Consider the following 17,158-nt stretch of genomic DNA (forward strand, 5'->3'; position numbering starts at 1 on the left):
TACTTAATAATAAAAATGTGTTAAAAAATAAATTGTTAAGCTTGTGTAAATGGAAAAAAATAAAAATAAAAAAGAGAGCCGAAACAAGGCTTAAAAGACGTTAGATTGAGCGGTATGGTGGTTGAAACCTCCGTCTTGTTTCGATGAACTCGAGGAAAGGGGTTTGTACTTAACACTTAACAAAACACTCACACAGCACTCTCTTCAATTGAAACAAACCGAGTGCGATGATGGCTCACCTTCTCCACACACCATTCATCCCTTCCTCCTCCACCCTCCGCCGCACCCACATTCCCCACCGCAAAACGACAACGCCGCTCGTCGTTCGGGCCAAGATCCGCGAGATTTTCATGCCCGCCCTCAGCTCCACCATGACTGAGGGAAAAATCGTCTCCTGGATCAAATCCGAAGGCGACAAACTCTCCAAGGGCGACAGCGTCGTTGTCGTTGAGTCCGACAAGGCCGACATGGACGTCGAAACCTTCTACGACGGCTACCTCGCCGCCATCGTTGTCGACGAAGGCGGTACCGCCGCCGTTGGATCCCCCATCGCCTTCCTCGCCGAGAATGAGGACGAGATTCCTCAAGCCAAGTCCAAAGCCTCCTCTTCCTCTTCCTCTTCCTCTTCTTCCTCACCCGCACCTGCACCTTCACCAACAGCGGAATCTCAACCGGAGAAGGTTGTTTCGGCGCCTGTTTCTGCGGCGCCGGCTCCGATCGTTGTTTCCAGCCATCCCGCGTCGGAGGGAGGGAAGAGGATTGTTGCGTCACCTTATGCGAAGAAGCTCGCCAAGGAGTTGAAGGTAGTTTTACAGTTTGTTAGAAATTAGTTTGGCGGTTATGAATTATTTAGTAAGTTACATTTTTGTGGCGTAGTTGTAACTGAATTTTGTGAAACAGGTGGAGCTTGGGAGGGTCGTGGGGACCGGACCGATGGGGAGGATTGTGGCTAAGGATGTTGAGGCGTTTGCGGCTGCCGGGAATGCTGTGGTGGCGGCAGCGCCAGAGAAGAGTGCGGCGGCTGCTGGGGTTGAGTTGGGAACTGTGGTGCCTTTCACCACAATGCAGAGTGCTGTGAGTAGGAACATGGTGGAGAGTTTGGCAGTTCCTACTTTCAGAGTTGGTTACACCATTACCACGGATGCACTTGATGCCCTGTACAAGAAGGTGAACTTTGAATTTGGATGTGCATTGCATTGGATGTTGTGGTTGAGTTTCCATACTAGTTGACTTAGAGTACTTAGATAATGTTGGTTTTCTTTTCAATGATTGTTTTGCTTTGTCTTTGTGTGGTGTGATGTTGTGATGACATGTTTAATGTGCTGTGGGGGGAGGTTATAACATGATTATGGATCCTTCTTGCTTGGTTTTTGGACTGTTTGGGATGTTCTGAATGCTTTCCAACTATGTTTCCTGGTTCTGCGTTTTGTAGAAATCTTGATGACTTTAGAGATTGACACACACAACAAAAAACAGGGGTGAAGAAAAAACAGGAATTCATATACTTTGTAGTTTGTTTGTATGTGGTACTGAACGTGAATATTCTAACAAAGTTAACAACATATATTGTTAACTTCGTTAACTCGCTCATTTCTTTGTTGGAAATTCTTGCAATGATGATATTGGATAGAAAGTTGTTTGGTCATTAGAATATTTCAACCTTTCCTTCTTCACCTTAGGCTATTGTTTGCTCATGCATTCATAAATTGTAATCTGTGAGGAGGTTGAATTGTAGTCAGATTAGGATTGGATATCTCTGGCCAATGATTTGTTTTTTGTTTTGTTATGTATTGGTTCTTTTGAGATTTGAGTGACAATTCAGGTAATACTATGTTTAGTTGGGATGATTTTATTTGGGACTTGTGATGAATGGGAGATTATTCATTGACAGATCTGGTCGCAAGAATTCAGGATCTTCAAAGAACACAAAAATGATTAAGAAAAGCTGGAAAACAATTTATTAGTGAAAGCTATCAATTATACTTAGTGTGTGCATTTGAAAATACATTGAAAATCTATAATCGTGGATCTAACCCAGAAGTTACTACTTGTAGCGCTAAAGTAAACGTGCATCCATAGTCATTCAAATGTGAAACCAAACACAAGCTTAATGAATATCTGACTTAAATAAAAGCAAAAATACTAGTTGTGTATGATTCTGTGTCCTTCATGAAGTTGTTATTCCTACGAGGACTTGCAGACTCATGTCCTAACTGTTAACCTCTGTCTATTGATTAATTCTATTTTTTAAAATATTAGATCAAGTCAAAGGGAGTTACCATGACAGCATTGCTTGCCAAGGCTACTGCACTTGCGCTGGTTAAACACCCTGTTATGAACTCTAGTTGTAGAGATGGTAACAGCTTTACATATAATAGCTGTATCAATATTGCAGTTGCTGTGGCTACGGATGGCGGATTGATTACACCGGTGCTTCAGGATGCTGATAAGGTTTTTGATACTATATTTTGAGCAGCTTCTAATTTTTTCCCCCTCTAATACAAGATTGTGCTTAATTGTAATAAGATATATTTGATGTATACTGTAGGTTGATGTCTATTCATTGTCAAGAAAGTGGAAAGAGCTGGTTGATAAGGCCCGAGCCAAGCAGCTGCAACCTCATGAGTACAACACTGGTATAGTTGTTATTTTTTTTACTTAAGGTATTTCAATGAGTTTTCCAATTTATATCATAGAATCCTTAAAATTTGTAGGTACGGACTTGGGATATTGATAGTTAACTTAAAATGAATGTAATCAAAAGTCTATCACTATATGCATATGAGATATCTTTGTCTTAAAGAAAATAATGGCTCAGAGCCTTAAAATATGAATGACAATAGTGGAGTCCATGATTGTTGTGGGCTGTCATGTCTAGAGTTAAATTGTAGTCAAAAAATGGACTGGGACACTTCAATGGATTATCTTGTACTTAGTTTTATTCTTCTTGGGTTGCATTTTCCCGCAACTGTGAAACAATGAATTTGTGATAAATTCTATAAAGAAAGGCATGGGTAACTTTACATGTCTATCATATGCTTTATCATTGAACTGTTAGTTTTAGGTATGGAATGTGATAATGTAGGTGTAAAATGTATTGTGTGGGACTTCAGGACTGTTGTTGATATTTACAGATCATCTTGTTTTCAGGTGAATGTTCTGATTTCTTCTTCATAAACCCATTTCTAAATTATTGAAGTCAACTTGTGTGGGCTATAAACTGCCAACTAGTTTAATTCTGCCTTATGGGGATCTCTTAAAGAAGTAGGTGTAGGATACAGTTTTATGATATTTACCTAAAGCAAATTATGTCCTTATGGCTGAACTCTGACATCAAATTGGGCCAAATTAAGGACTTTGTTTCTAATGTTTGCTTGCCCTCACTGATTGCTTTTACTTTTCAAGGTACTTTCACTCTTTCCAACCTGGGAATGTTTGGTGTTGATCGCTTTGATGCTATTCTGCCACCTGGAACTGTGAGTCGTCTTACTTGTGTTCAAATTGTGCAAGAGGCTGACCATATGTTCTAATTAGAACAGTGATGGGCAATATGAATGTGTGATCATTCTTTGAATTTGTGTAGGGAGCAATAATGGCTGTTGGAGTGTCACAGCCAACTGTGGTGGCTACCAAGGATGGTCGCATTGGCATGAAGAACCAAATGCAGGTATGAGGGTCCAGGCATTTGTATATCTACGAGTATGACTTTTTTTTATTGTCAGATACATGTGAATCCAGGTCCAGAACTTGTTTCCTATAATTGAAGAAATGCAAAAATTGCAGGTCAATGTTACGGCAGATCATCGAGTAATCTATGGTGCTGATGTAGCTTCTTTCTTGCAAACCCTGTCACAGATTATTGAGGACCCTAAAGATCTTACTTTCTAGTCTCATTTTCCTAACAAAGTGAACATGTTCCTCTCGATTATTATTCCTCTCATCATGTTTGTGGAATTATTTATCGTTGACAAGCAGAAATTGAGGACCCAATTACTATCCACTCGGGATTTTACAAAGAACAGGAGAAGAGTTTTGAATAGGAAATCTGAGCTTTAGTTTCTTAAATGATATTTTCAGTTGATTGTGCCATTTACATTTTTCTTTAATGCTGTCTGATAGATTTTTTTTGTCCTTTTGGATGTTCATTATTGTCTAATAATGTGCATTATTTGTGTAAGCATAAAGCTTATTGTTGGATATTGAAATTCAAAGGATTGAACGTTGATTGTTATAGAACAAAAAGGGGTAATAAGGAAGAAAATTGCTGCTGCAATCCATTTGTCATACCATGTTGATTTTTTACAACTGTAACAGAGGATCTGGTAGTGTTTAGTTGAGGAAGAATTGGCATTGTTTCAATACTGAAATTTTTTCTATAGAAAAACCATTGTCCAGAAATTTCGTAGGTTAGTAGTAAAATGGAAAGAGTAAATTACATATGCATCAAATTTGGTTTCTCAAGTGCTTTTTGTGTTGATTTGATCTTGGAAAAGGTATATACATTTTGCTTTTCGAAAGCTGTACACATGTACAATTAAATACATAATCTAACAATTAAATCAATTAATGCAATTAATAACAAAAATTATCTCTCAAGAAACTGAACTAAAAAGTTTTGTTTTCCTTTCTTCTTTAAATCAGTTTTTACTATTTTTTTAGTTAAACTTAATGGTTCTATACAACTAAAATTTCCATAATTTCAAGTTATTTGATTTGATAAAAAAAATTATTTGATTTCGTTTTGCTTAAAATAGAATGTAGATTTTGCTAACCCTTGCATAAAAACGTGAAAGTTAATCATCCGCCGTGTACATAAATAAATAAAAGTAATAATATTTGAGTCAAGCTCAACTCATTTATTAAACAAGATGAGTTTGAAATTAAAAGTCAAGAAAAAATAAAATAAGACTTTTCAATAATATATATTATATTTATGTAAAAGAATTTTAATTTGCTCAGTCTAAACTTTGGCTTTTAATAGGACTTTGTTTTTTGCCTGTGCTGTTTTATTGTATCTATTTCTCTTTTTTAAAAGAATTACTGTTGAAGAATTAAAGCGGTTAAAATAAGGACACAAATTTAAAGATAACGTCAAACAGAACTAGCAAAAACATTATATAATAAATTCCCAAATCGGTTCCTTTTTATTTTGTGACTGGAGTATATCCACATGCGAAAAAATTATTTATCTAAGTCGTAATTACAAAAAATTTCATGTAATCATGACATTTACATTCTTCTAACTAAGTTTTCAACGTGTCAATTATAAAAATATCATAAATATATATTGATACTACATGACTCTTATTTTACGCTGATTTTTTTTAATCTCTTTCTTTTAAACTTGTGCAGTACATTCTGTGCATTAATACTGGTTATTTTCATTTTTTAGGCGAAAATCATGCGAACAAGATTTTCTAATTTGGTGGGTCGTGTATATAAAGTGTGATTTATCGTCTCGTGTTTTTGGGAGACTTAACTTCCAATAACATTACATGAAAAATCTTACCCATATATTTTCTAACATATTTTTTTTAATTAATCAGAGTTTACTAAAAATTATGAAATTACATAGATCTCGTTTTTGTTTAATAAATTCAATTTACGATTTTTTAAAGTGATTTGTAATTTTATATTTTAATAAAATCTAACTAGTAATAAAAATTATATTACAAACCATTTGGTCAGCATTCTTCAACGCTACATTATCCTATGCCCATAAATTTTGAGAGTAAAAGCAAGCCAAAATCCCTTTTAATGATTTTTACTTAGCAAATTGGTTTCAAAGCTTATTTGGTCTATACTCCTGTTTTTTGTTTGATAACTGTTTCTAAAAATGGTTTTAAATTTAATAAAAATATACTTTTGGATTATGTATTTTGTTTTATCAACTATTTTGAAAAATAAAATAAATAACAATTATTGTATGTTTTTAATTTTTATTCTTTCTAATTTCTAAAACTATTTATAAATACCAGTTTTTTAAGAACTGTTTTTTTTTTTTTGTAAAATAATTTAAATAGAACACAATCAAACAGTCCCTTTCAAACAACACAAATTGTCAAGTTCTAAAGTTTTTCCTCCCGATTCTAATTTTCTCTACACCCAAGCATAAGCTACCGACTACCTCATTTTAACTATTTTGTTGTTGGTATCCATGCATTCCATATAACTTGTTTGTTAACCACGATCACCATCAAACTACACTTGTGATGACTCAACTCTAAAGATCCATTCATGGCTCATTTAGTCAACACCTCAATTTTGAAAATAAGCATAAAAATGACTTGATGCAAAATGTAAAATGTGCAATTTTTGGTACAAGAAAGGTGATCATATACTACGTGCTTTTGTAAAAGCTGATCCAAACCCATTATCTCATAGATAAAGTCAAATTCCTGGGTATCTAATTACTTCACTTTTCATTATTATCATTATTATTTTGTCAATTATTGTTTTCCTAACAAATTAAGCAGGTGAATGAGTGGGTTTTGCCTTTTATTGGTTATATTACGTTTAGGCATGTATGGTCCTGTCCTACCTATGAGAGTGAAGATCTTCCTTGAAAAAGTAAGGTTGAGATCATAAACCCCATTCTTAATATTAACAACATGTGTAGCTTTGTGCAGCAGTTGAACTATAACCCTTCCCAAAACAACAACTTGGTCCAAACCTAACCCAAAGTCACACACATATCATTCCCATCTGTAACATTTGACAAAGTGCTTACTACCCAAACCATGGATATAGAAGACTTTAGCTTTCCCACAGTTAGTGACACTTGTACATACAACTTTGATTCACATCCTTTGTGGAATCTATCACCAAAAGGCTCTTCTAATTCCTACCATGTCCTTGTAGAAGGAAGCAAAGAAAATGAAAAAGATTGCTTTGAAGCAAAACTGGTTTCTAAGGGCAAAAGGAAGAGCTTTTCATGTGTCCAAAATGGAAAGGAAACAACAGTAGTGGATGATGAAGAGGTCCCAATGGACTTGTTGTGGGAGGTTTTCAATGAGGAGTTGTCTTCAGCATCAAGGTTTGCTCACTCCTCTTCAAAGGAAACGGTTGAATTCAAATATGCTAGGGCCTTAACAGTTGCCAAAACTAATGGTTCTCTTCTTCAAACCAAGTATAAGCCTAGTATGGTGGTGATTGTGAAGGTCTTAAAGAAGTTATTTTCCCTCAATAATTCTCAAGGTAAACCTAAGAAAAGGGTATTCTAATTCTGCAATTATTTTGGCAATCAGGCCATTGCTTTTGGGTGAGGCTTCTTTCTTTCTTTTCGTTTCCTAAGAAGAAAATAGTGTGGTTAATTAGAAGTTTATTGTGTTAATTATGTCTCTTCCAATGCAATGTATATAAAAGTAACTATAAATTACAAAGAATCCTTCTTCATTCATTGTTAAGAGTTCCATGAAGCAATTGCTTGTGTTTATTTGTGTATTATTTGTTTTTATGTGGAAAAAATTGGTTCCTAAGTGGTTTGTGATAAAATGAAGTAGTTATTTATGTGTAGAAATTGCTTTTGACAAAGTCTTCCGAAAAGTTTATTCAACTTATTGGTTGGAATGGGCTCTTCTCCAAATTTGAAAACTTCAACCTCCATAATTGAATCGATTCTTGCCAATAGCATCCCAGAGTTGTGCATTAACAATAAATGCCTTTAAATAGTTTGTTTTAAATCTCAATCATGTTATCTAAGAATGGAAAAAGATTGATTTCTCCAATTTAATTGCATGCATATACAGAAAAGGTTATTTAAAAAAGGTGGATGAATGAGTCAAAATTTTTAAAAAATGGTTTCATAAACGATAATTTTGTACAAAAAGTAAGAAAAAAGATTGAAGGAATTGGAGTGTGGTAAGTTGTAACCCGAAGCCACAACAGATACTCTTTAATTTGTCCTTTTAAAACGGACAAAATTTAGATTAAATTCTTTAAGCGTTTTAAATATTGTTATTTAATTAAAATTAGAGTTTTATTATGCTAATTTATAACAATACAAAATATATTTTTCATTCAAATAAAAATGTAGTTTAATTTAAAGAATAACATAAAAAGTACTTTAAAAAATTAATCCTGCATTTGTCTTTTTAGAATTTGAGTGTGTGAAGTGCTGAATGTAATCTTGAGTCAAACGTGGGATAAAGCCTGTGTCCTACTCTTTTCTTTCTGTTCATTACTATGACAATGGAGTAATGAAAGGACCAAAAGAGGTCGCAACAAAAAGAGGTACAATGGTTTACTGCTCTGTACATAGGATTCGACGCATTAAAGAAAGCAAATTCGTGAGCTCTTTCTTCCTTTACACCATGCCAGGTTCTTTATTTCAGACGTTTACTTGGGAGTAACTATGACTGGTAAGGTATTTCATTAGAGCTGGTGATGTTTTTGTATTAATTAATTAGTTTAGTGTTAGTTGCAGTTCACATCTATTTTATTTTAGAATAAATAAACATATAATTTGATAATTAAAGAATAAAATTTTATATTTTGTAAATAATTATATATAATAAAATTTAAATAATAATTTTTAAAAATATTTAAGTTAATTTTATAATTACAAATATTATATTTTAAAATCATAAAAAATTAATCTAATTAGTTAATTTTAAATAATATTTTATCATCTATTGTCAATGCACTTTTAAATTAAATATCCATAATTAATAAATATTAATAATTATAAATTTAAGAGATAATTTAAAAAAATTTAAAAAAATAAAAAATATAATTTTTATAAATGTAAAAATATTTAATTACAAAAAGTTTTAAAATTTATATAAGGTAATAAGGGTAAGTTAAGTAAAAATTTTAATTTCTAATATTTAGAATTGGATTAAAAGATATATAAAAAAAAAGTAAAGTCATTGCAATAAAGAGGCCAGTAATTCACATATAAACTTTATTTAATATCAATTATAAAATTTATACGTGACAAATTATGAAAGAGAGTAACTTGAAGCTTTATTTCTTAAGTAATAGATTTTCATTTATAATATAAAGGTTGATTAAAATATTTTTTAAATAAACAATTAAAAATATATTGTATGATTATTTTAAAATTTAATTTAAAAAAATAGATATCATAATTATTAATAATAAATAATTTTTATATTAAATAAAAAATTATTAAGAAAATAAATTTGATATTAAATAAAAAAGATAAAAAAAAGTTACTCAACATAATAAAATACAAATCAAGTCTTTAATGTATTACTATTTGAAAATAAAATCATAAAAAATTATTATTTAAAAATTTATATTTATAAATTATATATACAAATTTATATTTAAAAATTATATATAAAAATATAATTTATATTTAAAATATGTTCAAGAACTTATTTACAAATATTAATTTTAAATAGTAAAAGCTGTTACCATCTCTACAAATATTAAGATGCAACTTTTCTTGTTTCATATTATATATAAAATTAAAACTAAAACTTTAAATAGATAATATTAAAACATGAATACGCTTATTGGATCGTTGGGATGTGAACTTTACTTGAAGACAGTTCTTGGTCGTGTATGGCCACAGTGATATATGTTTCTACAAAAAAGGCACCCCAATCCTCGTATTAGAGAAAATTTGGTCAGGATCACCGTAGAATATGATAGAATGCTTACTTGAATTATGAGAATTTCTCTATTACATATGGCACATTAATAATTTATTAATAGTTTTGTGGCTTTATACACATGTTAGTATCCTTGTTACGACAATGCATGATGTATAAATAAAGTTATCATTTGTTAGATGTGTCAAAATGTGATAGCATGACTGGACTTATCACTATTGGGTTCCATCTTGGATGTGAGTTAAGTGGATAGAAATCTAAACTTGAAATTATATCAGACGACACATTGACTGTGGTATGATAAGTGCCAATTTACAGTGAATTTTAATATGAATTATGACACTTAAAGTTTTTAATAAATTGAAAATTTAATCTCAATCGCTTCTAAATTAGAAATATTTAAATTTTAATAATTATTTTGACTAAAAGATAAAGATAAAAAAAAATTCAATTTTTTTTGGTTGATTTTCTTATTTTATAGGAACTTAGATAAAATAGAAAGGTAAAAAAGAAGGGATAAAAAGCGAAGAATTTTTTGCTTAAGCAAAAATTATTTTTTAACTTAAACAAAAATTTCTCTTTAGTTTGAGTAATAATTCATTAAATCATGCAATTTAACAAAAGAGAAAAAAAGAAAAGAAACAACAAAGAGTGGGAGAGACAAGAGAAATCTAGGACATTTTGTGGAGAAGTATAGATAAATTAATCTTTATATCTTTTTTTTTTTGTTATAATAACTATAATGAATAACTAAACTTCTTTTAAAATTAGATGTAATTTTTAACTTGGATATATTTTAACAATTTATATATAATTTTTTATTTCTATAGATATTGGTGATTTTTATTATATTTCTAATGCTTGATTCTATTTAATTGATAATATCTTGATTTAGAATTCAAGAATTAGTTGAAAAGTAATCCTTAATTTTAAATTAAGTAAAATTTATTTAATATATTATGATAATAGAAATAAATCTCAATATATTGATTGCTCTTTGATATTTTTTTTAATTCTAGAGAATTTATTGAAGAACCGATAAATAGTTATTTAAGAAATACTTTTAAAAACTTGTATAAGAAGAATCACTGTAAAAGAAAAATATGTATACATCTGCTTCTATAGGAAGGATTTATCTATATTAAGTCATTAGAATAAGGAAGAGAATGGATAATGAAGTCTAATCTTAATTTTTAATTCTTGCATTTTAACATTTTTAATATTGTATTGTGTTCATGCTCATTAATTTAAATTTTATAAAATTCAATTCATGAAAATATGTGCAACTATTTATATTTTTTTATTAAATATTTAATTAGAATAATAGAAATTATAATAATATCTATCTTATTATTAATTACACGATTAATTAGTTGCTGGCAGCAACTGTGAGCATATTTGTGAATATTTTGTCTGCGGTGAATTTGACTATGGTGGCTCTAGTGTTTGATTACAATCCTACCTTTGATCGTGGATGAACAGAAAAATTATGAGTTGAGTTGAAGTAGAAATTGAGTGGTAGTTTTAAACGTAATAAAATATAAGACTTAGTTTTTAAATTTTAAGTTTAAATTAATTTTGCACACTTTTTATTCTATTGATCATTGTGTTTAAGGCAAACCAATTCGAAGATTTTAAGTTGAATATAAAGATGAGTTTGAGCCGAGAGCAAGATTTTAAGTTGCAGTCTAAACAACAATCAAGAATTTTAAACATTACCCAACAAAGTAAAAAGCTCGTTGGGTAATCATTTTGCCACCGCTAATCGAATGGAGGGAAAATTGTGCGGAAGGAGGGAGGATTTTTTTTTTCTTTTAATGTCAAATAAATTTTTAGTTTAAATAATGTTTTGGTGCATACTTATAAGTTAGTTATTACATATTAAAAATTTATAAATTCGTCTTTATACATATATTTATTTTTAATTTAGTCTGTATCGGTAAGTTTAGAGAAAATGACGTTAAATAAATAAAATATTAAATTAAAAATAAATATAATATAAGGATTGATTTATAAATTTTTTACATGTAAAAATTAACAAAATTTTACATATAAAGACTAACTTATAAATCTAAGTTAAAAATATTTTTTATAAATTTGCGATACACTTTAATTTATATCGATGTTAAAGAAGTGGATAAAGACGTAAATAAATTTGCTAGTAATTTTGTTACTAGCAACACTGATTAGGGTGCATTGAAGGACGAAAAATGTTTTGACGAGGGATTGAGGTTTGGGGTACATGTGTGTGGGTGAAGATGATAAAGTAGTAGAGAAGAGAAGATAATTTAACGAAGATTATTATTAAGAGTTGATTGAGTTTTATGGATAAGAAGCTAAGAGAAAAAGAGATTGTGTCCTCCATTAAAATTTACTTAGAGGAAGAAGGAAAATGAAGATAGTAGAATGAAAGGTAAAGGTAAAAGAGAGTGTGTGAATGAATCACAAAATCAAAATACAAATTGAAGATGTATTATAAATTTGTAAAAATACTTTTAATTCAGATTTTATAAGTCAGTCCCTGTATGTAAAATTTTGTAAATTAGTCTATATATATATAAAACATTTATAAATTAATCCTTCTTTTATATTTATTCTCAATTTTGTCCCTTATTTATTTAACGTTGTTTACTCTAAACTTAACGACTAATACTAAATTAAAAATAAATATACATTTGAGAAATAATTTATAATTTTTTTTACATATAAGGACTAGCTTACAAATTCGAATCAAGTACAGAAGTTAAACCATTATTTAAACCTAAATTTTTATATAACGAGGTTTTAAAATATTTTTGTTAAAAAAAAATATTGAAACATGTTTATAAGTAAAGTAAAATATGAATGCCCATAGCACATAAATCTGTTATACTAGAAGAAAAATCAGAAACATGGATGGAACAATAACAAAACTTGTCAGAATATGTACCAATCAAACATATATATATATATATACCAAAAAGAAAAAGGTGATTTTAGAGGTGCATATTTATAACCGGTTATATTCCACATACGCAGAACATATGAAAATATGTCCAAAAAAAGTTCTAATCAAACATATTATTTATTTGTAATCCAGTGACACCAAAATAATTTGCATGTTATGAGTGCAAATTAGAGTGATATACAGAAAGTTCCAACCAAACATATTATTTAAATGTAATACAGCTACACGTGCATGTTTATAACCAGTTATATTCAACAGAAGACTGCATTAAAGTGATATATTTTATTAAAGTATAGAGAAACATTTGCTACACAAGTTCAGCTACGCTTTATTTAATTAAGTTCAATGCGGAGTCAGCTTTTGGCAGCCTGGCATGCATATCGCGTGAAATGTATCTGATTACTCGAGTTCATATTTTATAGTTTTGTAATTAAACTGAGAGCCAAATTTGGCTATAAAAAGCAAATGAAGTACAGAGGCAACACATCTGCAAAGAACAACAAGTTAAAGAGAGAGAAGAAGCAAATATGGGTTCCTACTCTACAAGTGATGTTACTAGATTTCTCTTGTCTCTCCCACTCTTTGTTGTTTCTTTTCTTTTTTTCTCTTTTGTTAAATTGCATGATTTAATGAATTATTACTCAAACTAAAGAGAAATTTTTGTTGGTTAAAAAGTTTGATCTACTCTATTCTTTGTCTTGTTTTGCCATATAGTTTCATTAGCTATATTTAGTACGATCATTTACAATGTAATTAATTATGAGACGTTAAGAGTTATCAAGTTTCAACATATAAATATAATCTCGCTAGAGCAAACCAATCAAAAAGAAAAATAACAATTGTCATTAGACATAAAAATCATATAAAGTGTGCAAAGGATCCACCGTAATCCTAATTATAGATTTAACTACTTATAATAAAATAAACAATGAGAGTATACTAGAGGAATCTTACGACAAAAAAAAATGAGAAGAGTTCTTGTCCCCAAAAAGCGCTCTCAATCACTTACTCAAACTTCAAAAAGATATTCTATATCTTCACTCTAAAAAAACAGCTCTACAAGTTGTCAAAAGTTGACTAGGCAAAAATTTCCAAATCAAAATTGCTTTTTCAAGTGTAGAACTCTTTAATTAGAGTGTAGAATCTAAAAAATAATAATGATTTGGGGTTAATTTCAAAATTTTTAATCTAGATTAAAATTTTAATTTTGAAATTAATTGTATATTCATAATATTGACCATGCATAACCTTCAACAGAGTCATGCATGTTCATGAAGTACTCCCAAACAGGCTGTGGAGCGTAGTTGCCCTTTCTATTGAATATAGTCTTAAATTTTATAAAATTTCATTCAACCGTGACAAAAAAAATATTAATATAACATTGGTAATCTCTTTATGCTTAATTATAGCCGATAATAAATAAGTTAGTGTAAAATTTTTATCAAATAAAGGATAATCATATTAAAATAAATCATAAAAACACTCTAAAATATGGACGGATTACAATTACTTTCATTCCCATTCAAAATCCTAACAAAATTCAAATAATATTACTTGAATACTGCGTAAGAGAATTTTTTTTCTTTAGATTAAGTTTTAATCATATTATTTTGTTTTAAAAAATACTAAACTTAGAGACGTGGATTTAACAATAACAAACTCATTCAGTTTTATTATATTTAATGATAGATTGATTTATAAATAGAGAAAGCTTCATATATATGCATGAACCGGTGAAAAGCGGCGGATTCCTAATATTCCACATTCGCAGAACAAATGAGAATGTCCAGAAATTTCTCATCAAAGATATTATTCTTTATTTGTAATCCAGCGACACCAAAATAATTTGCATGTTATGAGTGCAAATTAAAGTGATATACAGATAGTTCCAAGCAAACATATTATTTAAATGTAATACAGCTACACGTGCATGTTTATAACCAGTTATATTCAACAGAAGACTATATTAAAGTGATATAATTATTAAAGTATAGAGAAACATTTGCTACACAAGTTCATCTACGCTTTATTTAATTAAGTTCAATGCGGAGTCAGCTTTTGGCATCCTGGCATGCATATCGCGTGAAATATATCTGATTACTCGAGTTCATATTTTATAGTTTTGTAATTAACATCAATCAGTGAATGTCTTGTGCAACTGAGAGCCAAATTTGGCTATAAAAAGCAAATGCAGTAGAGAGGCAACACATCTGCAAAGAACAAGTTAAAGAGAGAGAAGAAGCAAATATGGGTTCCTACTCTACAAGTGATGTTGCAGTGAAAATGTCTCCCAATGAAGAGGGAGAGGATGAGGCATGCCTTCATGCTTTGTTACTCTGCATTATTCAAGTGTTACCTTCGGCACTGAATGCTGCTGTTGAGCTGAAACTGTTTGACATAATAGCAAAGGGAACCCCAAATGGTGAAACCATGTCAGCATCACAAATTGCTTCTATGTTGCCAAACCAACACACAGACTTGCCTAATAGGATTGAACGCATGCTGCGTTTACTTGCAAGCTATTCTCTTCTCACTTCTTTCACTCACACCGATGAAGATGGTAGCATTCAGAGATCTTATGGACTCTCACCTGTTGGAAAGTACTTCGTCAATGATGAAAGTAAGGGATGTGCGGCTACAGTCACATCATTTCTCAACTATCCCACACTGTCCCAAGTTTGGTACCTACTTTTCCTTGCTTTACAGTATCATTAGCAACACACACACATTACTATTATTAGTAAGATCACCAAAGTTGGTTAGTTTGAGCGAGTGTTTATATTTTACCTTGGCTTGCTGCTTTCATTTCAGGCCCAATTTGAAGGATGTAATTATTGCTACTGAGAAGGACCTAGTCAAGAAGGTTCATGGAATGTCCTTGTACCAATGCACTGAAAAGGATCCAAAATTGAATTACATTTTCAACAAATCAATGGCTAATATCAGCATCATAGAGATGAATAGGGTCCTCGAAGTGTATAAGGGATTTGAAGGAGTTTCAACCCTGGTTGATGTGGGAGGGGGTACAGGCCAAAATCTACAGATGATAATCTCCAAGTACCCTACGATTAAGGGTATCAATTTTGATCTGCCCCAAGTTGTTGAAAAAGCACCAGCTTATACAGGTATATATTGTCATTCCCTAGTTTTTTATTTCTGTCGTCACTTTTACATTGGTTTGGTGATGCATGCAAGTACATTTTTTTACTAAAGCATTGACTGTAACACTGTCCAAAATTGCATAAATTAAGGGATACAACATGTTGGAGGAGATATGTTCAATTACGTGCCACAGGGTGATGCCATAGTCATGAAGGTTAGAAAACATTTTTTGACACACTTGAATTCCAAATTTGAGAATGATTGGTCCGACAATTTTGTGAACAAAAAGATTACTAATTTCTCCAATTACATTATATGTAGTCTGTATTGCACAATTGGTCAGATGAAGAATGCGTAAGCATTTTGAGGAACTGTCACAATGCACTGCCACAAGATGGAAAGGTGATTGTGATGGAGTTCATAACACCAGAAGCATCAGAGTCGAATGCAGCAAAGTTTGTTTCCACCCTTGACCACGTCATGTATATAACAAATGGTGGAATGGAGAGAACTGAAAAGGGGTACGAGTCTTTGTGCAAGCTCTCTGGATTTTCAAGATTCCAAGTTGCCTGTCGTGCATTCTCTGCCTTGGGAATCATCGAATTTTACAAATAAATTTACTTTCGATCATACAATGCAAAACTAGTTAAAAGTTATATTGCTTTTTATGGATTCGAGTTTGTGGAAAACTTTCACGGGGCTAAAAGCTTCTTGAAAAGTTGGTCGTATCAAGTAAAATTATATCAGCAACTTAAGTACAAAGTTTAATTTTACAGCCAAATTAATAAGAATAAAGTTGAATTTCCGCTAAGCTAGTATTTATGAAAAAAAAAAAAGTTCTTACAAATCTGGTGTTTTCTTCTCTTTTCTTCACTAAAACTTCTCATAGATATACATCTGCTTTTTCTTCTTCTTCTTTTTTGTCCCTGTGAGCATAATTATTAGTTATGTTTCTCATTAATTTAACTAATAATATTAATGAGAAAATTACATATTGAAAACTATTAGGGGGTGTTCAGGAACCTTTTCAAATTGTTTCAAACTGCTAAATTTATCTAAATAAACTGAAAACTAAATAAAAAAAAGAATTACATTTTCTTAATTATACAGTTTAGTTTAATTTTCAATTATTATATTTAAAACTAAACAAAACTAAATTGAATCATAAATATATTAAATTTACACCATCTTTTATATTTTATCATTACATAAACAAAATGTTAGAATATATTTTGTTTAAAATATTTATATTTATAAAATTTGAGTTTTTTACTTGTGATTTATAATTTAGAGTTATAATTTATAATAAAATTGATTAAATATTTATATTTATATTTATATTTATTTAATGTTTAGTCTTTTATCTAATTAGTGTTATATAAATAAAAAATAATAATCACTATAAAAATTACATATTGAAACATTACTCAGTTTATGCTCTAATCAATTAAATTTTAATTATTTGTAAACAAAAGCAATACTATATAATAAAAAATAAAATCAAAATAGAAACTAAAATAAATAA

General features: G+C 30.2%; 3 protein-coding genes across 3 annotated transcripts; all 3 read left to right on the plus strand.

The window, feature by feature from the left end:
- Positions 1-92: 92 nt before the first annotated feature.
- LOC113872537 (dihydrolipoyllysine-residue acetyltransferase component 5 of pyruvate dehydrogenase complex, chloroplastic) lies at positions 93-4,135 on the plus strand. The gene is made up of 7 exons (XM_027510165.1): positions 93-803; positions 901-1,167; positions 2,260-2,451; positions 2,549-2,636; positions 3,406-3,476; positions 3,584-3,667; positions 3,784-4,135. Exons 1-7 carry the CDS (start codon positions 228-230, stop codon positions 3,886-3,888), a joined length of 1,383 nt encoding a protein of 460 aa, XP_027365966.1. The 5' UTR covers positions 93-227; the 3' UTR covers positions 3,889-4,135.
- A 2,605-nt stretch (positions 4,136-6,740) lies between these two features.
- Positions 6,741-7,223, plus strand: LOC113871768. The gene has a single exon (XM_027508872.1). The coding sequence runs from the start codon at positions 6,741-6,743 to the stop codon at positions 7,221-7,223; it is 483 nt and encodes a 160-aa protein (XP_027364673.1).
- A 7,555-nt stretch (positions 7,224-14,778) lies between these two features.
- On the plus strand, positions 14,779-16,248 carry LOC113871769 (isoliquiritigenin 2'-O-methyltransferase-like). The gene is made up of 4 exons (XM_027508873.1): positions 14,779-15,212; positions 15,343-15,656; positions 15,783-15,847; positions 15,955-16,248. The coding sequence occupies exons 1-4, from the start codon at positions 14,779-14,781 to the stop codon at positions 16,246-16,248; spliced, it is 1,107 nt and encodes a 368-aa protein (XP_027364674.1).
- Positions 16,249-17,158: the final 910 nt, after the last annotated feature.

Source organism: Abrus precatorius, unplaced genomic scaffold (genome assembly GCF_003935025.1).
Source record: "Abrus precatorius isolate BTA unplaced genomic scaffold, Abrus_2018 Scaffold7, whole genome shotgun sequence".
Lineage (NCBI taxonomy): Eukaryota > Viridiplantae > Streptophyta > Magnoliopsida > Fabales > Fabaceae > Abrus > Abrus precatorius.

Coding starts and splice junctions, on each gene's coding strand:
- LOC113872537 (XM_027510165.1), top strand. CDS start 228: ATGATGGCTCACCTTCTCCACACACCATTCATCCCTTCCTCCTCCACC. Junction 804..900: donor AGCTCGCCAAGGAGTTGAAG/GTAGTTTTACAG, acceptor TTTGTGAAACAG/GTGGAGCTTGGGAGGGTCGT. Junction 3,477..3,583: donor CTATTCTGCCACCTGGAACT/GTGAGTCGTCTT, acceptor GAATTTGTGTAG/GGAGCAATAATGGCTGTTGG.
- LOC113871768 (XM_027508872.1), top strand. CDS start 6,741: ATGGATATAGAAGACTTTAGCTTTCCCACAGTTAGTGACACTTGTACA.
- LOC113871769 (XM_027508873.1), top strand. CDS start 14,779: ATGGGTTCCTACTCTACAAGTGATGTTGCAGTGAAAATGTCTCCCAAT. Junction 15,213..15,342: donor CCCACACTGTCCCAAGTTTG/GTACCTACTTTT, acceptor CTTTCATTTCAG/GCCCAATTTGAAGGATGTAA. Junction 15,657..15,782: donor AAAAGCACCAGCTTATACAG/GTATATATTGTC, acceptor GCATAAATTAAG/GGATACAACATGTTGGAGGA.